Source organism: Haemaphysalis longicornis, unplaced genomic scaffold, assembly GCF_048455015.1.
Source record: "Haemaphysalis longicornis isolate Haplotype H1 unplaced genomic scaffold, Haemaphysalis longicornis Haplotype H1 scaffold_6, whole genome shotgun sequence".
Taxonomy (NCBI): Eukaryota; Metazoa; Arthropoda; class Arachnida; order Ixodida; family Ixodidae; genus Haemaphysalis; species Haemaphysalis longicornis.
This window is the reverse complement of record NW_027526407.1, coordinates 188,415,960-188,439,778: the sequence shown is the minus strand read 5'-3', so window position 1 is coordinate 188,439,778 and position 23,819 is coordinate 188,415,960. Positions and strand designations below refer to the sequence as shown.

The following is a 23,819-nucleotide window of genomic DNA, read 5'->3' as shown; positions in this document are numbered from 1 at the left end:
GCAGTAGAAGAACGACAAGACAGGGAAACAGAGAAAAATCTTCTCAGCAAGTTTGTAAGACATCTTATGGGCACAGAGCAGTAATTTTTGGCTGAGGTACTTTGCGACTTCCTATTCGAAGAACTGGGTGTGTTGGTTGGCTTTGATTTAAAATTTTGAAACAAAAATCTGTTGTAGCGTCCCTTTAAAATAGAAATGAACGTATGTTTGAATTTTGAACATTACAGCATTTTTTTTAAATTTTAAACCACGTGACCCAAGCTTGCATTCAAGCTCCAGAATCGAGCTGTTGAACCTGTTTGCAATTGCGCAAGGTGACCGTACGGCTAGTGAGGCTCACCACTGCTGTCGTTCACTATCCGATAAATAACAGTTAACTCACCCAAAGTCCATGCGGGCGTCCTGTAGAACGCACACAGCAATGATGTCCTTGGCGGCTGTGTCGTTGTGAGCTCGTAGCATGTTTCGTCTGGCGTCCCATGACACCACCACGGTTCGTGTTATGCCGGCTGCCAACACGACCGTCGCCAAGGCCGCACATAGACCCAACTGGACGAGCAAGTTCATCTGGTCCCCGAGCTGCTATCCGTGCACATTCCTGCGTGGCATATCCAACAAACCCAGTTTTGTTGAGGTTCAGTTTTCTTGAGGTTCGACAAGAAAAAGTGTGTCAAAGAACGATGAGACAGGAATATGAGCCTCTATTGAAAAAGACAATGCTGTCTATCTGTCGCGCCTAGCTTGCGATTGTGAGTCGAGTTTGGCAGAAGCTTCGTTTCTCGTGGCGCCCTTTGGTACGGTTCAACACACTGCATGACAGTAGGTTCACCTGACTCCGCATGCAGACCGACCAAACACAAACTCGCTTAAATAACACGCGGCTCGAGCAATCATTCGCAGACTACGTAAGAGTGCCTCCAAGCTCGAGAATGCGACACTTACATCTTCACTGTTTTTGGAACCCAAAAAATATGAGCGACTGTTTGAATAAAGTTTATTTTTGGTCACTTTCTTTCTTGGGAGCATGTGTGCGGCAACGTCCCGTTTAAAAATTTCTGGATCTTGTGTACAAAAGCTGGGAGTAAATTATTACTCTTAAAATGTGCAGGTAAAACAGGATAATAGTGCTCAAAACATGCACTTATTATATTCGTTTTTTGAACGCTTGGCCTGCTTCGGCCTTCTTTCTACATGAAGTTAATGGAATGCTTCTAAAGCCTTTTTCATCTTACGAACTAGATTGAACGCATTCGAAAGAGCTTAGTTTTACGATCAAAAGAGAGCACTGCTACAAATGGTCATTTGTACCTTGAGAAACTCATCTGCGCAGACAATTACGCACTACCTCAAATGAATAAGTGCCATAAAAATGAACCGCAAAAACTGCGCTGGTGTTTCAAGCGTCTTTGAATAAGCCTCTGTGGAAGCATTGATGGGACAATGTCCCGAAAAAGTGGTCATTTTCATACCCCCTTCAGCGAATCGCACGGTGCGGTATAATGCATGCAACATTTCCAGCAGCAGCTACGTCGTGCGACAACTTACCTCCGTACACCGGGGAGCGCATCTATCTGCGGTAGCAGCGGTGTTTGATCGAAGAGCTTCAGCGATGAAAGTGGACCGAGTTTTCTCTCTACTGGCTGCAGCGCAATTATGGAATGTTGTATCTGTTCCCATTGTTAGCGTATATCGCTCGGAGGAGATAGATTATCAACACATTCCTCCCTGCAGATAAGTTCCGCGTCCTGTGGAAGAGTAATATCGGGTAATCGTATCCTCGTTTTGGGAAAACATGCACCGCGCAGATCTGGGTGTCCTGAGCCGATTGCGGGAATTTCTTATGAGCTAAAAGTAGAACAGCACCTGATTTAATAGATGAAGAATGTTTGATAATAGCGTTAGTTTAAACGGGCACTTAAGTTTAGCAGCAAGTTGATTGCTATCGGAAGAGAACAGTGCCGTTAGTGTAAATGTATACCACTGCAGTTTTTTTATGACGCATAAAATGCCAAAAGCGTGAATAAAGGTACCGCCACCGCTTAGCCTTCCCGCACTGTGAATTGAGATCTTGAGTAGGTCCAAACCAGACGTCTCGGGTTCATGGTGTCGCAAAGCACCAAATTCGAACGAGTGCAGGAACCCCTGAGGAGCTCGGGACTAAACAAAGAGCCTCGTGCATGGTCGCGATGCGTGAATGGTGAATATAGTTTGGGGCAGGCTATACGAGCATTTCTTGAAAAAAAAAAATGAACGCATGCGTGTGTAAGTGTAGCATGAGTGTTCGCGGAAATTCTTGCTGAGCTCGTGCTTCAGAAAAGTGTGAACGATCCCCCTAATTAAAGGACCCATAAAGATAACATAAAAATCCCGTTTATTAAGAAGGCTGTTTTGTACCGATAACAACAATGCCTATTTTACCGCCCATTTCAAACAAATCAACCGGATATTAAAAAAAAAACACATTAGACAGCGGTGATTTCCAACTCACTTTCCAGCGATTTCGCTATGACGTCACAGAATCTTGTTTACGCGACTGACGGCCCCAGACAGAAGCCGCCGGCAAACAGCATGACCGGGAGATGGTAATGTGGCCTTTACTTGCGTTAGGACGGATAAGTTGGATGCTAACGGGCATTTAAAACCTGTCCAGCCCTGAATTTTTCGTTTCAAGCGGAAATTGTTTTTCTTCGTGTTTTCGTACAGCTTTGGGCCTCAGCAGCGCAGAAATGAAAAGTTATGCTAATAGTGGCAGTATTTACTAATTTACAGGCACGGCAATTATTAGCTCATTGGGCAATTACAGTTTTTCATTTTGTAAAAACATATTTTTTTGTTTTTCTTAAAACCTATGACACCATGATCTTACAGAAAAATTTAAAGCTGGTAATCCAAGTATTTACAGATTTATAGACATTTTGACAAACCGGAATTTCCGTTTCCTTACCCGCCCTGTCGTCTTATGCTGTGTCCACTGCAGCTTCTTCTGTTTCATTTATTCCAGCCCCGCGAAAACTGAACAATCGGAATGTCGACCGTAAGAGGCACCCCTGAACATCCCTCACCAAAAATAGTAGCAGGTTTCGTTTTGTTCTTAAGGCACTACAGGATATTGTGTGTTGTGTGGTAAATGACGACGCAAGGGCCGACAGGGTTCACCTCGAGGGTTAAGAATCGATGCTGTCTGCTCCTGTATGCGTGTTGGTACGCTCACTGCTTGGTCCAGATCACACGCTAACATCATATCAAAGATAATCTCATCCCTTGAAGATGAGGAACTTAATTTGGACGAATTAATTTTCGGTAGATTAAAATTCCCAGCAATTATAAGACAGCTTTTCAAAAAAAGTTGTAAAATTTGCTCAGGAAATCGCCATCAGAAGAAGGAGGGCGGTAAACGGCAACTAAAATGGAGGAATTTCCAAAGATGTTTATTTTAAGACATAAACCTTCGTGGTCTTCTATTTGTTGTTAAGGGGTAAGGGTTACGCTGACGCTAAAAATGACAGTGACGCCTCCTCCACATGTCGGCCTATCTCTCCTATATATTGTAAAATTTTGAGGAACAATTTCTGTATCATCGATTCCTTCGTAAAGCCAAGTTTCCGTTACTACGGTGATGTGGGAACAGTATGTTAACAGTCTATTTTCAAGTTCAATTGTTTAGTTAAGAATACTTCGGGCGTTGATATTAATAACTCGCAAGGTTTTATTGAGCAGGCAAGTATTTGGTCAAGATGTCTCTGCGGGCTTCAATGTAGTTGCTAAATCAGGAGGAGTGATAGTTTGAAACTTTACTCGCCTGTTACTGATGTCGTCCCACATATACGTGTTGTCATCGATCCGCAGCTTATCATGCAGGATTTAGAGTTTCTTTCTATTCGCTTTATCTATCATGGCACTGTCCCACAACAGCTTACACCCACGGAGCGTGCAGCGAGAGTAATCGTTTTGAATGAAGACATCGGAACCTTTAAGCTTCTTCGCGTTCTTTTGTATTTCTTGCTTCTCATTGCAATCCTTGAGGTACAACATTACGGGACGGTTGCCAGCTTTTCGTCCAAGTCTACGTATGCGGCCTATTGAAGTGCACTTAAATTTAAGTTTCTTGTGAAACAGTTCGTTCACTACCTCATTCTTTAAGTCCTCTTCTGTTTCATTTACATTTTCCGCGAGGCCATATATGACTACATTGGAACGGCGGCTACGGTCTGCGATATAGACTAGCTTTCCTGACGTGTCAGCTGCGGAAGATTTTTGTTGGTTTGTATTTGAATCAACCTGATCGATTTTGCTAGATGATTGGGTCATTACTGTGACAAGATTTTCTAGGTCAGAAATTTTACCGGATATAAAAGTAAGAGAATTCTTTTAGGACGCATGTTCGCTCTTCAACTAAATTAGATTTTTCAAGATTACATCCTGTTGCTCCAACACTTTGACGAGCATTTCTTCTACATCGTGACCGGGGTTTGTTTCAACGTCTCCGCAAAGAATGAGTTTACTGACATGGAAACAGTCATACATAATGCATATGCAAGTGTGTGGGCATGGCACAACAAGAAGAAACGTATTACGTGATCGTACCGAGCTACATTCTTTACTAACCTGGATAACGAAAGGGACGGAGATGGTCAGCGTTGCTGGTTGGTTCACTTCTCCACGCCATCTGAAGTGGAACCGTTTCGGGCCGCTGTTCATACTCTGCGCCGACGATGACGTCACAGAAGAGTACGCCACGGGGTGGTCGACGGGAGGCTGACAGTACAACACGTGTCTTCGTTCTGGCTCGTGGGGCAGTGCTGTAGTTGGTGACAGGGCAGGTGTAGGTAAGATGACAGGCTCGACGTGACAGGCTGGCTGGAAGAAGACGCCACCAAACAGGATTGCCTGGATAACGAAAGGGACGCACATGGCCAGCGTTGGTGTTTGGTTCACTTCGCCATGCACATGCGTTTCCTTTTTCCATACGCTGTAGGGCTTGATCTGTTTCGTCTGTGTCAAGCTTCCAGGTATCGTGGGCGGGGGTTTGACTTTCAAGGGCTTGTAATCGCTTGGTAATATCAGATATTCAGGTGAAAAGGATTCTTGTGCATCTTTCAGTTCAGTGATAGACTGTGACGTGTGCGTGTGGTACTCCTCAATGCGGATTGAACGCTAGTTTGTTTCTTTTTGATGTTTAAAGATTTCAGCCATGGTTCCATCTCAAGGTCCCGAATTTTTCTCAATGTCACCGCACATTAACCAACAACAGGTCACGAAAGGGTCAAATTACGTTCTAGGGCATGGAAGTGCGACTATAAACCGATTGTCTGACTTGAAACAGTGAATAATCACAAATGGTTGACCAACCTATGCAAAGAAGACGAGACGTGTATTGTTGGCAATTCCAGTCATGCCTCCATGCCCACTGATGAGCGAGCACGCGAAACCAGCTTTCAAATATTGGGATGGAAGGATCGCCGATGTAACTACGGTTGCATGGCAGAAAATGGAGAACAGGTGCGCAGGCTCGGTAGTGTTCAGATAGCACAGCGGTGCTACGCAGGTAGGCACTAATAGCAGGTCATCCGTCGGCAGGTTGGGCGCATCGTTGAAGCTTGTTGCATTGCACCGTACCGACCACGCAAGGAGGCCTAGGATCTGCACAAAGAAGACGAGTTGTGAATTGTTGGTCATTCCTGTCGTGCCTCCATGCCCACTCTTGGACAGAGACACGAGCCAGAAAAACGAGAAGGGCGCAGAGGAAGAGGGGCTGCGCGGAAAGAAAGATTTCGAAACGCGCACACAGTCCACGTGTAGCGGCCAGTGTATGACACTGGCGTGTTCGCAAGAGGGAACATTTAGCAGAAACTTCACTCTTCTCCAGCGAAAGACACACGACAATATGCCAAACAGCGTAGCCCGAACTACGAGACGACGGAAAACTCTCGTGGTGGCGTAGTCACCCCGCCAGCGGCTAAAGCGGGTTGCGTGCAACCATTCGGTGGAGAAACGCAGCAGACGCAGCTGGGCGACACGAAGAGTACGCTCACTGAACAGGGAGGATTTTAGAGAAGCGAAGGTCTAGCTCAGAGCCTTCTATACTACAAGAGTTCGGCCATCAATGCATTTCTGCGAGCGGACGCTCAGCACGAATAGTGGTGACGTCATGCTTACAAAACGTGACGTCTCTCATAGAAACCCGCCAGAACCGTCACCCGCGCGCGTCCGGCCCCGGCAACGGCGCCGACAACGAGGCTTGCTACACGCCGGCCAAAAGATACAGTACGTCTTATCAGCGTGGGGGATTTATCAGCGTTTCGCAGTGCGCGGAGAGTGAGCCGAGTGGGTAGTACTTCGGAGACGCCAAACCACCGCCAAGCCAGCCGAGCTGCGACCACTCCGACGACGCCGTGTTTACTTGCGATCGGTGGCTGCTGTGTTGGGGCAGCAACCGCAGCGCTTACGATACCTCGCCTATTTAGGCTCTCAAAAGACCCAGAGAAGCGGCGCGATGGTTACAGAGCATCACCGTAACGACTGGACGCCTGGAAACGTGCGGAGCTATGCGAGGTAAGTGCGCAGTTAGAAAATTATGTTTCTTGCGTGTTTCTCCACTGCTTGGTGATACGTATGACATGGTAACCACGCGCGCCTACGTCGAATTGTTAATATGCGAACTTTGCACCGCATAATTAGGGTCGAAACAAACTGAACGTTGTAAAATACGCCTTTCGCGAGTTAATAACAAAGACGCAATTCAAATCAAGCAGGCTCGTTCGTAAGATTCCGTTGATATGAATCTTAGGGGACCGCCACCGCGCTGTCACCGAAATTTAAAACAACAAAAAACTTTGTGGTGCACATTTGTGCGCTTCTTGGCCGTTATGGAAGCACCATGCCGAAAGTTAAAAGCGCACTAACCGAAATACGAAATGGCGCTCGGTAGTCGAAACCGTCGAGGCTCCTTTTTTTACGTGCATGCATGTATCGCTGGGCGCTCACGGAGATGTCTAGAAAGTTCTCGGGGATGTCAGTGGACCTATTGGACTTTTAAAAAGTGTGATAAGTGTGGGATAATTGCTTGCCTCAAGCCTCTCGCGAGCAACGCTTTCCAGATCAATCGCAAAAGCCTTGTCTCCGCTCCCTGTGCATAAGCAATACATAACACATTGCGGACGGCTGAAGGAAACTAAGGCACGTGTTCGAGCAGTATTCGGGCGCAAACTCAAGGAAACAAATATTACACAGCCCGAAACAGCGCGAACATCTTTACGTGGACGTAAATAAATATGCGTCTATCTGAACTATGCATTTCTAGCCAAACATGTAATTCAGACAGTAATGAGCCCCTCTTGCAACGTTTTGTTTCACCTGTTCCTTGGCTCAGCAGCATTCATGAGGTTGGATACTCATGCTTTTGGTGTCACAACTAAATCGAGACTTGTGGCCAGACTGAGAGGCCCTTGTTGCAACCAGCAGTTGGGGCCACAATGTTTGTAGTTGAATTCACTAACAGCGGTGCCACCGGTTTCGTGGGATGCTCCATCGTGTTTGTTTTGTCTGTATTGCTGTTTGCTTTGTTTTATGCTTGCAGTGATATGGCCTGTAGTACAGACCTCTGGGTTGCTGCAAATGCACTGTTGCAGACTGGGTGACATAAGCTATTAATGTCCTTTTTATCTTACAGTTTGATCAGCAAACCGACTCTCCACTGCAGCCTACATTCCTATGGCCTTGGTTAGCGTCAAGTACCAGCGCAAAAAGGGCACCATCAACCTTTTTTCACGGTTAGAATGTCTGTAATGGTAAGCACAAAGTTGTCATTACATTTTTGAGGAGTCTGCACAAGTCCAGCAGAATTTTGAGCTGTCTACAAAGCCCATCGGCGTGACTAGCTTGGTTCATCTGTCCATTGGCAAACAGACATGTTGCAACAAATTAATTGAGGCACTTGTGTGCTGATGTCCTTTGAATGCATATGTTTCGTTACTTGTTGAAGACTTTTATTCCTACTTCGTGTTTCCTTCCCTTTCCCCGTGTTCCTTTCTTTGTCTTTTGACCTCCCTCCTCTGCCTTCTTCATCTTCTGTGCCACTTGAGTTTCTGAGGCATCGCTCTTTTCCAGGCTTTGAGGCTTGCTGTAGCCATTATGACCACTTTGCTAGCTCTAAGCACACGCACAAGCTCTACCTTGATATACAGAAAGAAAGTTTCTATGTTGTTTTTATAAGCCACAGTAATTTGCAGTGTAAAGGAGCCGATAGTGCGCGGCTGTCTTAAGCAACCGTCTTGAGAGTGGGTTTAGAAAATGTCTCAAATGGTCTTAAGCTGGTTTGTAACCGCACATTCTCTAAGCCATTTTTTACTCTGCCGCAGCCTCACACGCCTGCAAGCGCCCCTGTGGTCAAGCCGCAAGTCACGGACAAGCCGCAAGTCACGGACAAGCCTCCTCCAACGTAGATGTGGTATGCACACTTTCTATGGAACCTCACTAAGCATTGTGCCATGTCTGAGTAACCTCCTAAATGGATGGGGCAAGAAGTAAGCACAGAGATGCGGAACTTGCCTTTGCGTAGGCAGTTGTCAGGTTGTTCCATCCTGCTGAACAGTGGGGCTGCACAGTGATGGAAGCATCACACAGCCATTTCTGTGACCCTTTGGTGCTAGGGCATCCTGTGCGCCTTACCACTAGAAAGAGCGCAGTAACTACTTTTTCACCCTTATACATGCTGGCGTAAAGGTTAAAATGAGAACCGATATTGTTGTGAAGATAGGTTCCCCGTGTTTTTGACGCCCTGTGGCAAAATGATGAAATATTAAAAAAAGGTGGGATGATGCTGCTCACTGACATGAAAAACTGTGTGAACTGTACCAGGTTCCTTATTAGGAATGCTAGTCATATCCTCACAGAAGTGGGGAGTGTCCTCATCTGAGGCTGTGATGCCATTCAATCCTCACTTAAAATAGACTGCAAAGAGCAAGCATGATGGTTGCACTGGTGAGGATTGGTTGTGGAATGTCTGGAGTGCAGAGCGTGAATGAGTGGTGGGACATTACCTACCAGGCTGGGTTCACACAGGCACAGATTTTGGGACAAGTACCCAAGTAAATTAAAAAATGGCAGGCAGTAGAATGTTGCCAATGACTTAGCTCGAATGACCTAACCAAACTACCATTAGAGCTCTGTATGTCTTTTTTATTTGAAAGTAGGTCGTGTCAGTAACACAATAAAATATTGCAAAATTAACCACCTCATACATACAGTTCAACTTGCACCTTTCATGTTTCTTGTAAAGAGCTCACGCTGTATGGTGGAATCACATTTTTTGGATGACTCGGAGCCCACAAGAAAAATCGATTCGAAGAGAATGAAGAAAATTCCAATAAACTATTGACATCACAAAATTTCTAATGCCTTGTGCACCAGCACCAATAAGGAACCTTCCTTCCTTTTTTTTCTACGTGAACTGCAACAGGCCCCTTAGGAAGCAACACTGGTGGCTAAAATGCATTATTTTTTTACTTTTCAGGTTAACTTGAATGTTTATTTGTATTTTATTATCTGATATTGTCTTTTTCATTAAATTTTCTTAAAGCACTTTAGTTGCTGGGTTAATCTTATAAACAATTACAAGCAAACAAAACAGCAAGCTGTGCAGTGAGGGGTGGTGGCATTGAAAGCCTGGGACCCTTGTGAGAGTAATTTTTTAATAATCTCGCAAGCTTGATTTCAAAATTTAGCAATGGTTGAGTAAAAATAATACATAGACACCACAAGTAGTGATTGAATTGTGTTCTGAAAAGCCGTATAGGTTCCCAGAATTTTCAAATCGAAAGCCCTGTTGATTTAGACAACCTCTTGTTTGTCAAATTGGGAGGGGGAGTGTGAAGAAGCTTGGTTAATATGGTAACCTCCAACTGGGCTTAACAGTGAACAAGTATATGTAAATGCATTCTGTGCGTGCACTTTGTGCCTACTCCTTGCAAATCTTTGTGCTTAAGAAATTCTCTGCTGCAGGGTGCAGCACTACTTTGGCCAGACCCCAAGGTACAGGAACCTGCACCAGACCCAGAATGGTATGCTTTTACGATGTCTTATTACACCTTGTGAATAATATAGCAGTACAGCTGAGAGCATAAATATTAGCTTGCTTTTTTCCCTCAAGCAAGATGTGATGCGACATTGAACTGTTGCTTTTAATTCCTTCTTTCTGATATTATTGCGTTGTAAATACTTTAAGGCCTGTCCCTTAGACCTATCAACTGATAAAATAGAATGACATGCACAAATAGTAGAGTGGAAGACGACTTTCGGCCCATAACTACTAGTGAACACAATCTGCATTCCAAACCCACTCCAATATCGTCTTCCTGCATAGTGCTTTGGCATCTGAGCTGTGGAAGTTTCTTGTTGAATGCAGGAACACCGGCAGCTCGTAAAATTACCTGGAAGTGAATTTCTGGAGCCCTTACGTATGTGGGAATTCTGCACTTCTCCAAGGGAAATTAGTTGTTTTATTTATAGTGCAAGTAAAACCTCAGTCTATTTCTGGCGTTCAGCATCAGGCACCCTCCCCACCAATTCTGAAATTACCACGGGATGTTGAAGTAGTGGTTTTCAGTTTGGTATGATAGCATCTTGATCTTTGAACTTGTGGGTCTTTTTTAGTTTCTGGTGTGTGCAAGTTCCAGAGCTGCCATGCACCCACTTTTGCCAGAGTAAGGCGTGGCATGGCAAACAAACATAGCCAATAAATGCACATGGGACTCGGTGATTTGTTCACACCCTGTTTAGCGAAAAGACCAGAGTCCAGCACCTTTCGGGTGCACCATCGAACAGAAGACGTTTATTAACACATAACCAAAGGCAAAAGTAGAACACCATTCTTGCAGTCAGCCCATTTGCAGGGTAGCATCTGGGCCAATCTTGTGTGCGCGTATGTGCCCTTGTCCGAGGGGCAGCCAACTAACTACTACTTTTCCCAATGTCCTCCCACCTGTGACAGCATTTACACTATTTCAAGTTGTGCTGTCCTAAGACTCAAGAACAAAGTAGGTCAATTTGTGAACTAGTGAAATTGTCGCATCACTCTACGTGTAATATATTCCTTATATCCCTCTACGTGTAATATATTCCTTGTTGCTAAACTCCTTTCATTGTCTTTCTCAAGATGTTCGCTAACTCAGGCCTCTGAAAGGTTGAAACTTTGTCTGCAATGGCTTCTTCACTGCTCTCTGCTTTCCTGAGTTCGCCGTCCTTAGTAGCCATGCCTTCTTTGCATTCTTCGACAGCTCACTTAGACTTGTTTGCCTCGATTCTTCTGACCCGTCTTACGCATGGCCAGGGTCCTATTCTCCAAGAGGTGCAGCTTGTTCCACTTCTTCAGAGGCAGCTGCAAATCCCTGGGCTTAACAACCATAGAAATAGGGTCCTGCATTATTGCAGTGCCTTCGCTGTTCGTCTTTTGTGAATCCTCACTGCTTGCGACACTTATGTTTTTGTTGCGCTCCTTGGCTTCAACTACATGTTTAACAGTTGAGTACGAATTTCCTAGGTGAACTTTCCAACAGTGCTTCTGCGTGTCCTACTTCAAGAACAGCATTGTCTACAAAGCAGCTTTTGTTGCCCAGTGGCCAATCAAAAGGTGATGAGTTTATGTTGCTCGCTTCATCAAAATTCTTGCAGGACGTCGAAATAACAGTTGGTCGTCAAGCAGTGGGACAGTCTTTGTATTCAACGGGTTGCGTGCACTGTTTCTCTGTAGGCTTGGAAAAGGGAACCAGTGCCCACGGATGCACAGCCTGTCTGCTTTTCACACAAAGAGGCCTCTCCATGTAGTTGCTGCTGTGGCGGAGGGCACTTGTGAGAGTGTGTTGTTAGGAGAGCCGCTTAAACTGATTTCTCGTTGATAGGCGGGGTGTCCTTGTGCTCTTCATGTACCTCTATACCAAAACTGAAGCTCTGTCGAGGGCTGGAAACATTGACAAGGGGTTGGTTTGCTTGAGCTTGTTACAGTGCAGAACAGCTATCTCTGTTTAGCATTCGACAGCTCCTGCTCTTTGCTTTGGCCACCGTCAAATCACGTTTGTCTTTCAAGCTATGCCAAAACTGTGTTGCTTGATGAGGTGCTGTCATTGCGTACATTGCCCTTGTGTACAGTCGTTTTTCTTCTTTGCCTTGGATAAGGCTTCGGTTCTTGAGATGTGCGTGCTAACGTTGCTGTAATGTCATCCAGCCGTACATCGCCTTTCTTCAAGTCCTCACATAGTCATGAACAAGTGATCATGAAAATATGAACCAGTACACACAGTAGGGCAATTTCTTCCTATTCAAGTCCAATTTTTTTTTGAGGCGTGGCTTAATTCTGGTAACAAAGTTGGGAAACGTGGTTTTGCAGTTATAGCAACAGCGACCCAGTATACGCCTCGAGATTCGCGATCGCTGCGCCGCCTGCCGCCGCTTCTCCGCGGCGTTTGCGGGATTAGCGCTGCGTGGCTGATATGTGGTCATGCAGTGTTTTGGTTTTCTTTCGCTTCTCTTTGCCTTTCCGCGCTCTAAACAACTTGTTATGGTGACGTCTGTAAGCTAACTGCACGTTTAGGGCACTTAAAAAAACAGCTGCGTCTTGGTAGAGCGCTCTAACGCCAACAAGAGCTACCCGGGGAGGCGGTTCTGCGCGCTTCTTGGCCGCTCTTGCGGGCGTCGGCGACGGCAGCAGCATATCACCGCTGTCACCTTCGAACACGTCAGCACAAGTGAATTCTAGTTATTGTCGCCTCGTTTAGACCTGAGGAGGAGGAGGAATAAACGTGTATCTGAAGCTGTCAGCCCTGGGGAAGAGTCCTCATTCCAGGACCCCTTGAGTCCGTCCGGCTTCTTGGGCTCGCTGCACCAGCCAAAGCTGGTCGTCAGGGTCCGAGCTGGACAGTGCTCTCTCCCAGTGCTCAGGGGAGGGGAAAGGCAGGGGGGGGTAGGTGGGGGTTCTTATCACAGCCCCAAATGATATGGTAGAGGGTGCCCGGAGCCTCGCAGAAGCGGCATTGCGAGGAGTACAGGGTGGGGGCCAGAATGTGGGCTCTAGTTGGGTGGGGAAATGTGTTTGTCTGAATGCCTCGGAGGTGGCGCTCTTGTTCTTTGGTGAGGCTTTTGTGCGCAGGAGGATATAGCATTCGTTCCAGACGGTAATGCTGAGTGACTTCGTGGAACGACAAGAGAGGGGAGACCTGCCACTGCTCGCCGAACTCCTGGCTTGCCCGGTGGGTCAACTCTCGGGCATGCTGATGGGCAGCTTCGTTGCCAGACACGGCGGAGTGGGCTGGAGCCCAAATAATCCGTACGGGATGTCGAGGAGGATGCTCGAGTAGAATTTTTCGGGCAGGTCGGGATATGAAACCGCTGGAGAAGGTTCTACAGGCTTGTTGGCTGTCTGTGATGATTATTTCTGCCATATTGGCACTGTAAGAGGTTGGTTCGTTTTGCAGCGCAGACAACAAATGCGGCTTTGCTTCGAATATGTACGTCGTAGAAAAATATGTTTCGGGGACGTGATAACCCAATAGCTGACAAAAACTTGTGCCTTTTATGGGAATATAAGCCACGCGAAAATGTTAAATACAGAAAATAAAATCTTAAGTCAGATATGTGCCCACTCATGCCTTATAGTAAGAGCCAAGGTATATGTTAATGAAACCACGGGAAAATGAATGGTCTGCAGAAAGGAATAAATAGAATAGTCGTACGGGAATTAAAAAAAAAACGAGTGCAGCTTCTGAAATGCTAAAGACGTTTGTTTGAGCAAGGTAGTATTCACCAGACCAACTAGATACGAAATGCACTGATATTTCGCTAGACATGGGGGGGGGGGGGGGGGATTAGGAGGAGGACGCTCAACTATCGTTGTTTACAAATGCGGAGCGAAATCAACGAATGAACGTTTCAGTAATCACACACACAAGCTGCGTGTTCCCTTTTAGTTTGTTTTTCGCCTTGAAAAACGGCTGATCACTCGGCGGACTCATTTTTTGAAGAATACAGGGTAGGCAGTTCACAAGCGATACGAGGTGTCGTTGGAAGAGTTGGTTGATTGATTGCAGGGTTTAACGCGCCGACGCAACGGAGACGATAAGGCACGCCGTAGTGGAGGCTCCGGATTAATTTTGACCACCTAGAGCCTTAACGCGCGCCGAAATCTCGTACACACGGGCTCGTTGGAAGAGTGTCGTATCTGATAAGGGTCTCTGATTTCGGTTTATGCTAGATTCTGCAGTCTCCCTGTGTCATGACTCATATGACGGTGTTTCGAAGAAGAGTTTGGTTACGGACGCGGATTACTCTATAAGCCCATCTTCGCGCTTCTCGTGGAGGATAAATGTAACAGATGAATATTTGCGAGCGCTCACCTCGGGACAAGACGACCCAGCATTAAATTTGTCGTCGTGTGCTGACTCCGGAGTGTAATTTTGCATTATCCATCGTACTTCTTTGGTACAATGTTTGTGAAATTTATGCCGCATTGGCTTGTTGATGGTACTGATCAATATCTGATATGTGATATTGGCAGGCGTAACTTGCGTGCTGTCAGGTATGAGTGCTCCGCTAGATTTTCTAAGTGCACAAAGTCGATTCACATCATAGTGTGTATGGCCGCTACATGACCATCGGAGGAAACACTGCTTACGAAGACACAGTCACGAAATTTCAAGGCAGCGGAATTGCAATCAGCTGCATGCAAATTCTGGCTTCGGGACGCCGGCCTGTGACACACGCCCGGCGCTCATATAGATCTCACTAAGATCGCCTCATAAACGTTTATACTCTCGTGAACATACCACGCTTCCAAACAGAGTGCCTGCTCCACGTTATTCGGTATTTCGAACGCGGACAAACGGTAAATCGCTGTCTTGAACGAGCCCCAAAAGCTACGGCGACAGTGAGGAACGGGCTGGGGACTCCCGCGCCTGCTTTCGAAGCGGGCCGCTAGGGGGATTTCAGTGGCGCCCCTACAGGCCGCGCTCGAGGCGTATTGGCCGTCCACAAACAGTATTTCAGTTTTGCATGTTTTGGTTCACATTTGCTTGTTCACATTTCATTTGTCCACCATTGTACGTCCTTAGCTACTGCAATGAGGTCTTCCTGGGTGCTCTTTAATGGGCCTTGTGGCATCCACCCTAAAGACGTCTCACTACCATTAACCCGTTTTTAAGCCTTCGAGTCTTGCCACTTGCGACTTTCCAGTACCCTACTCCTATCAGTGTTTTTATGGTGCCATCTGATGCGACAGCATCATCGGCGAGGTAAAGGTCACTGATCCCCCATGTAAAAAGTAAAAACCCTGAACGAATTTGCACTGAATGTCAAGGGTACCTCGAGGGCTTCGACTAAGACAAACTTGTTGTGCTGGCTTGGAATAAGCAGCTCCATGCATCTTGGGGTTTTCTTGCGAGAGGGCATTTTGCCTATGTTTGTAATTTCGGACACTCTTTTCCGATGACTTTACAATGAAGGTTTTTCGCTATGCTGTCCATGACCAATGTCCACTGGCTACTACCGCCGAGAAGGCAATGAAGAAGTTGCAGCCTAGCGGAACCACTTGCCCAAACTGTCGCTGTTTGCAGCAAAACGGTATCCGTCACATGTGTCAGAGGGTTCCCAGACAGTTTATCGAACAAATGCCCGTTTTATCGAACGCCGTTTCATCGAATGCCGTTTATCTAACCACCTACGTCCGTTTTATGGAAAGTGTGGTTCGGCGGCTTTCATTGTAATTTTCGGGGTTTATTTTGTTTAACTAGCCATCGCATTAACCTAACCTGCAGTTAGCTTCAATCTACATTGTCTCTGTCGTGCATTACATACAAAAACCTGCTTATATTTGTTGGAGCATCTCTCTCGTGTTTTCGATCACCTTTGTTTCATTAGATTTTTAAATTTTTTTGCGTCTTCATTTATTGCACTCAAGCATGTACGTCCCTCTTGTTTATATGACAGAATTCAACACTATACTGTAATAACAAACCTAACCGCGTGAGCAATATACTTTGGATGTGTATTTAGGTTGGTGTTGCCAAATAATCCTTCCGCCATGGTTCATCATTACGTGGTAAAAACTCTTGTCCTCCCCCAATTTTTCTAGTCACGGGGTTTGCACGTAACTCCCACGTGGACCATGTGGTCGCATTGTCTGCATCTGGAGAAATCTCGTGCCAAGAACTTCTGAAAGATTAGTGCTATATGAATGGAACACGGGAAGGAGGGGGGGGGGACGACAATGAAAGTAAGGCCCCAACAGAGGTGGTGGAGTCTGGGAGAACTCGTCACAAGTGAACCCGTCACAGCCAACTCGTCATATGTGAACTCATCAAAAGAGCTAGAAACACATATGTCGGAGCAGGCTTTTACTAGCAGTCCAGTTGAAAGTTTTGACACTGGACGCACAAGCGCTGATTTGATTGATTTTGGGGTTTAACGCGTCCAAGAAAGACCTCAGCAACTAGGCGCGCCATAGTTGAAGGCTCCGGATTAATTTTGACCACTTAGAAATTTTTTATGCGCGCCAAAATCTTGACACACAGGGGTTTTCGCTTTTCGCCTTCACCCAAAAAACGCCCACCGCGGCCGGTATACAACCCATGACCTTGGGCTTAGCACCACAGCGTAGAGTCATTAACACCGCCTTATTGAGCCAACACGACGGGGTTGCTCAAGTGCCAAGAAATGAGTTACATAAACACACGCGGGGAAAGTAATGATGTGGCGATACAAATCCGGACTATGAAAAACTGAGACGCATATCAGGGCATTATAGCGTATACGCTACAATGGCGTGTATGCTGTGGATCAGATGGGGGAATATACAGAGACGGAGAGTCGTTATAAAAGATCCGCCTGCCCAATGAACCGAATAAGAAATTGACGGAGAGAATCCCTTGCACATCCCCAAAGCATTAAAGGCATGTAAGAAATAAAATGCGTCTACTTTAAATACTACAAATTTTGGTAAATAATAGGAAACCGCTGTGGAGACAATCTTTTTGAATTAAGTAGCATAGAGGAAACGAAAATAATATACAGCAGAAGGCTCAAATGAGAAGGTGAGAAAAACATTTTCGATAAAACGGCTTCGATAGAACGCCCGTCAATAAAACGGCGTTCGATAAAACGACTTCGATGAAACGGCATTCGATAAAACGCTGTTCGATAAACTGTCCGCACCCCGTGTCAGAGTGCTGTTCACTTGGACTCCTTTTGTGACAGACTAACTGCTCCTGGGTGTCTGTTGCCAAACAACTGGTATCTTTAAGGTCACACAAGAATTTTTTAGTGTCGGCAGTGACAGATTTGCCAACTCAGGAATCATGCTTTTCGATAGTCCTTGGCGCAGTGAAGTTTCTTGCAGCAACGGCTGCTTCATTCGAGTAGGTAATTTTGCTCGAGGGTTAAATTTTGTCACACCTAGTAAAGGTTGGTTTTTTGCATTGCAGAACTGGCAGCTTTGTTATTTCTGGAAATGGTGGTAAGTGCATGTAAGGGCTTTTTCTGGCGAGTAAACTCACCCAATACGGTTTCAAAGCCTCTTCACTGCTACGGACTTCTACTGCTTCCGTGCCTCTGGACTTCTTTTTAAAAAGAGGTCCAGGAGCACCGAAAATGTGTCAGTGGACTGAGCTGCATCAGCTTCTGCTCACAGTAGTGAGGTAGCCGCTTCTTGATATCCACTGAGCAAGCACTGTACTTACTAACGTTTTTAACCACTTGGTCCTAGAGACGTCGCAGCAAATGTCTCTTAGCTGAATCAACAGTCTGCAGCTGTAGGAAGTGAGTTGTGGTTAATCGCAAGGTCCTTCCTTCTACAGTGTTCCTCCAGTAGATTGTCCGCTATTTGGTAGTTGCTGTCAGAAAGGGAAAGGCTGCTGATCTTGTCGTGTGCCTTCCCAACAAGGTATTTGGTAAGTTATTTGAACTTGTCAATAGTTGACTGCTGTGTGCTGTAGTTAGGTGTCTTCATACTCATTCCAAAAGGAGCGCTAGCCTTGAATCGCTCCATCGAACGTTCCTTGTGCACTCAGTGACCTTGCATTATTTATCGGGGCTTTTGCCATTTGTGGGTATTGATTTTCTTCGCTCCGACATGAGAGTTTAGCTGTGGCCACACATATGAAAACATGCCATGCTTCCACAGCTTTCCACTCGAGCTCAGAGTTGTAATCATATGCAAGTTCTTCAGTCTGTTTGTTGAGTTTCCAAAGTTCATTGTGGGTACACCGACTCAAAGGGTGGCCTGCTAGCGCTTGTGTCAATCCATTCTTGTGAGGGCTTGGGCATGGGATCAACTGAGTTCATTCACGAATGGCATGGCACACCAGTGCATTCAGGTTCGGACAGCCTAAAGCTTGTTGGCAGCTGGAAAGCATTGGGTCTGAACTGGACATATTGTAGTAGCACCAGGCTTTGGTTCAATTGCAAAGGCTGCTTCTTCAGTGGCTTTGAGGAGATGATTTGTCACGTCATTCCCAAGTTTTCAGCAACAACTTTTGTGAAAAGACAAGAACCCAGCAACCATCAGCTGCACCATTCAACAGAAGGTGTTTATTAACACATTGCCAAAGAAAAGAAAGGGATCCCGCATGCAGTTAGACTATTCGGTAGGCAGCTTCTTTGCCGATCTTCTACATAGGTATATGCCCTCGTCTGAGAGCCAGCCAACAAACTACTACTTTTTCGTACACCTTGCTGTGGGGTTCATTTCCACATCTAGCGGTATGGTTACGCCTCTTTCTAAGTCGTGGTATTTGTTTCACTTGCTGCGATGAAAAAAGCGAGAAACTTCGTTCGGGCAACATTACAGGTTCCAAACATTGCGATTTCGTCTTTCCAGTTGTTAGTGCGTTCACATTTGCCAAATATTGCATAAATATTACACCTCTGTGTAATGCAGGCGTCGTACAAATGTGCAAAAAGAGCTGCTTTGTTTCCATGTTTACCTGCACATCCTTATCGCCATTCAGCCTAGCACTTATGTAGCTGTATGTGTGTGATGCATTTTCTATAACCGTTATTACTGGGTGTCAATAAATGCTGCGGCCAATTATTGTTTCTGGCTCTTGGGGAAGCCGCTTGTGTTCCAGAGTGTTCAGGCAGCTTGCACACACAGTCGCCGTCTGTGCGAGTGACTGCTCAGTACAGAATATCTTTGTTGCACAAGCTTAGGATAGTTTGTAGATTTACAACCTCACCAGCTTCTTCGAAAGAAGCTAGTAATGGTCAATTTGAATGGCCTGTTTACAATTAAGGGATCAGAGGAGCTGGCCACGTTCTTTAAGGACAGCCACGAGCAGACGTTCACAGTGTTTTTGGTCGACATTAAAGACTTGTATTACAGCTTACCTTATGGGCGACTGTTGGAGTTTATAGAACATCGACATTTATGGGATGCTCAAGTTTCAAAATTTTGTTGGTTTGACAGTGGAGGGGTTTATCGAACTGTTTTCACTTTATTTAAAGTCAACTTTCATGGATTCGTGTGACAGCATTTATCTGCCAGCAAGCAAAATGTGCATTGGGTCCTGTGTGGCTCCAGTTCTCATAGAGGTATTCTTCGGAGGTTTTGACAGACTAACAGGCTATTTGAACCGCTACAGCAAAGCTAGAACAAAGTTACGTTTGTTCGCTTTGTGCACGACTACCTTGTGTTTAGAGGTGCTGTTGCCTATCAACCAAGTTGTTCTGCCACACTCAGTGCTTTCCCTCAGCATTTGCAGCCGCTCAGTTTAACCCGTGAACTTCTCCCGGACAAGACAATAAAATTCATAGACCTAAAACAACGATTCTATGATGGCTGTCCGTGTTGGCAGTACGAGCCTCGAGCATGCCAACCGTTACTTCCTTTCTCGTCTGGACACTCGAAGATTGTAAAGCGGGGTGTCGCTAACTTGTGTATTCTAAACAGCCCCAGGAAATCTTGTCCCCGCAACACGGCAGAAAGCCTGGACTTAACTGACCTAAGCCCGGTTCCCGAGCATCTCTTGATAACAGTTGTGCGCGTGACATTCTGAAAGGATGTAAGGAGGGTATCCGTGTACGGCAACAGAAAGAAGACAAGAGAAAACAGAAATACGCCCTCATTCCTTACAAGCATGGTGTGACAGTCCAAATGCTTATAAAGATTGATGGAAAAGCCGATAAACTTGAACATGTTCAGTCTGCAACACGTACACTCGACGCTCATCAATTACACTCCTGTAGGACCACTAAAAGGTGGTCGAGCTAAGCGGAAAATAGAATAACTATTGGCAAACTACAACGCAGAGTTTCTGGATGGGACCTCTTAATTTGATTAGGCAAAGTGGTGAGCTAAAAGTTACCATACTAAGAAGCAGCTGTACTATAATGTGCAATAAACTGAGCAATTACAGGTTTCTTTTTGTTTTTCTTTCCAGGCTATTCCTTCAGTGGGCAAGATGTCAGAAAATGTGTCGCAGGGATTTTGCAACCCTCCCGTGCAGTTGGCCTAGATGCAATGTGGCCCTCACACAGACATAGGAGCTGCAAGCTACGGCATGAACTTGTCCTCAGAAACGGTGTCATTTGACATTGCATGAGAATCTAGGACGGTACAGACTGAAAAGAAGTTTGTGTACACTGCAGCCTTTGTTGAAACTGAAAAAAGAAATGTAAAATCACTGTGGCCTATTTGATGTCCTACAACGGCACAAGTCTCAAGCTGTTACAATGAATTGATTAACTTTGTGCAGAGGCCGTTGTGATTAATTCCCCAAGATTTTGCCCGCCTCCCAACAAGAAGGCTGGTAACATCTGCAAAACAGCTTACACAATTCTTGCCTGGTCTGGTCGTGCCTTACTTATGACTTCCCAGCATTTGTGTATAATTAAAAAATAAAGAAGCCCTCAACTCAACTTGTAAGGAAAGCAAAGTTGTTTAACACACGTCTTTAACACGTTTTTTAAACAAGAATAACTGTTTCTTGCGTGTTCAAGATCTCAGGGAGATTGACTTTTGTTTGACTGCACTTTAAAATGTTGTAAATGATACTGCTCCCCTCTCTCGAGAAAAGTTTGTGTGCTGCTCATATTGTGCATCAAAAGCAGTCAACTGTTTCCACTGCCTTTCTGACATGCACCTGCTCAGTAGGGAGGTTATGAAAATTCAATGTAACTCTGTCTGCAGTACATAGTGCCCCTAAAGGCGTTTTTGTGTTCTGTTCTGGCTTTATTCCATACTGCTCAGCAAAAGTTGCCAATTTGAATGAACCATTTTTTGTCATAAACATTGTTTTTCATGGACCATTGATATTGGACAAGACTACACAACCACACAAATACACGAGTGGCTGGCTGTTGCGGCAAATCTCAAACAACAACTGGAACTGGCAACCCACACCATGAAAGCTTTCAGCGGCTGCCTCGACTTAGGCCTCTGATCTGTTTCTGCTATCCTGTGACTGATAAAGTTTCTCTGTATCTGTGGCTGACATTGCTAATCCATGTGAGAAGAGTAGTCAGGGAAAAGGGAAATAACTTATGACATATGTACTCTGTTTACAAAAAAAGTAATGTCTAAAGTTAGTGATAAGTGAATTACCGCTGGGAAATTTAGGTAGACTATGCCAATGAAAACAGTGTGTCATCATTGTTTACGGTTGCTTCCCTGCTTCAAAAAAGTAAATTTACCTTTTAATTCAAAATCTACTTGAATAAAAATTGACTTCCTCGGTTAAAGTTTGAATTGAAACATCTTTACGGTCACCATTGCAAGGCATGTTTTTCATTGAAAGCTGTTATTACAAGCTGACAGCCAAATTAATTTATTTACAGTATACCACCACTATAACGAGGCCTTTTGAACAACAAACTGGCTTCACCATAGGCGACACTTACTTCAAAAGCAGATACATGTATGCTGCGGTAAGGACTATAAAACACCTCAAAAGATTTCTTATGAGGCTTTTTTCAGACAATTGCTTTATTAAATGTCATGCTGTCTAGTGATACATCTGCAAGCATGTTGCACATTGTGAGAGGTGGCATATCAAAAAATGCATGACCTAACACCTACGCAATCACTGAAGAAGCACACGACTGACAGAAAAATTTTGGTGAGCTCCAGTTCAGGGGAGTATAACTTGACAATTTTTGAACGGTTGTGCTTTGTGTAGAGAATGTTTAAGCTCTTCTGTTACCCTTGCAAGACTGATGAATACAGCCTTCCCCATTTAGTCTGTAAAACCAAGGTGGAACGTCTGAATTATTTTCAGACAATTCAGAAAGGGAACTATTTTTGTAGGGTGAGTAATGCAATATTTCACTGCACTTACGGAGATATACAGGCTGTAGTGTGGTTATATCTCGAAATAAAGCACTGGTACAGTAACTTCTATTTATTTCCGTGAAGATAAAAAAAAACAAGAACGCTCTTCAATCAGCTTGCACAACATTTTAATGCATGCAAAACAATATCCACAACTTCCAAAACTGAATATGAAAAGGGAAAAAAAATTAACCCCGCTATTAGTCATAAACGGTCAAAATATTCGTGCACATGCATGCGTGCCGCCGGCGACGATCAAGGCTCGCCAAACGTAAAAACTTGGTATTCAAGTTCGCCTATTTGACAAGGCGCTTTTACTGGGTCACGGTTTATAACAAAAGGTAGCATGAAAACCTGTTCCTCAAACTATTCATTCCTTATCTAACAAGTGAACGGACGCTTGGGCATGCAATTTCACGACGAGAAAATCGACAGGTTAAGCGACAAACTTCGTTAAGTGTTGTTGCGATCATTATCAACACAGCCCAAATGTTCCGTGCGCGTTGAACAAGCCTTATGAGGGGCTAAATAAGCTACGTGACCCTGAGCACTTGTTAAACGCTGGGGAAAAATGCTGAACAACACCGCTACGTTACCGAGTAACAGCAACTTCTTTGGCACAAACCAGGCGCCTTTCTTGCAGTAACAGCTGACCGCCGCAAAGCTGGTGCGGTCGCCCGATTTTCAAAGCCGGTCGCGCCGATACATGCTGTTACTTCGACATGCCCATGTCCACATGCAAATGATTTTATGATTTTTTTCTTCGCAACTCCCCAATTTAATAACCTGCTCCAAGACAGCCGACAAAACATTTTCAACGGCAGCCCCAGTCTGTCGACGCGTAAATTAAGCCTACGGAACACTTCGACCGATAATGAGCTCGCCCTAAAACTAAATACCATTTACAGTGGCCGGTAACACTCTGCACGCATACGCCAGTAGCCTAAGCGTTGACTATTAACGACAGGGACTGATTATCGGCGTGAAAATAGCTTTCCGCTGCCTTGTTTTCTTACATGACCGATCGAGCTTCCTCACACACCCGGGCGCCGCCATGTTTACGCTGCCCTCCACCGCGGAACCCTCCCCTGAGGCCTTCGGCCGGCGACTCCCATGCTTTCTCTATGGGCGCGGCGTAAATATGGCGGAACCAACGATTTTTAATGACGTTGTGCGTAAATATGGCGGTGGGACAACAATTTTTCGTGATGTACTTCGTAATCGTTACGTCACAGCATGACAGGCTCCTCCCCCTGACCGAACTCTTGTAAATAGAAGGCTCTGGTCTAGCTTTGCCTGTAGTGCCAGAAAAAGCGTAGTGGCGGCGTCGTGAACTACCGAGGACGCCCGCTTGATGGCGCTGTAAACACGGCTTTGTAAACATGGTGGATGCTTTTTGCACAGGCCGTTTGAGCTCCTTAATAACATGGCTGCCCTAGCACGGCGGCCGGCCTCTCGCTGCTCCACGGCCGGACTCGACTCTCCTCCCGCGCGCGAAAGGAGCGTCGAGTCC

The 23,819-nt window shown here is 45.4% G+C and overlaps 1 protein-coding gene and 1 long non-coding RNA gene across 2 annotated transcripts in view; one reads left to right on the top strand and one right to left on the bottom strand.

Annotated features, from left to right (window-relative positions):
* LOC144141289 (putative phospholipase B-like 2) overlaps positions 1–1,652 on the bottom strand; it is an 89,547-nt gene extending 87,895 nt beyond the window's left edge. Inside the window, exons 1-2 of the mRNA XM_077672866.1 lie at positions 1,546–1,652; positions 383–598 (exon numbers count right to left, since the gene is read on the bottom strand). Of these exons, the coding sequence (XP_077528992.1) occupies positions 383–567 (185 nt within the window). The 5' untranslated portion in view covers positions 568–598; positions 1,546–1,652. The remainder of the gene's footprint in view (positions 1–382; positions 599–1,545) is intronic.
* A 4,560-nt stretch (positions 1,653–6,212) lies between these two features.
* On the top strand, positions 6,213–22,284 carry LOC144141288 (uncharacterized). Its single transcript, XR_013316513.1, has 5 exons — positions 6,213–6,552; positions 7,670–7,787; positions 8,358–8,446; positions 10,000–10,058; positions 20,418–22,284. It is a non-coding gene; the product is annotated as an uncharacterized LOC144141288 (long non-coding RNA).
* The last annotated feature ends 1,535 nt before the right edge of the window (positions 22,285–23,819 follow it).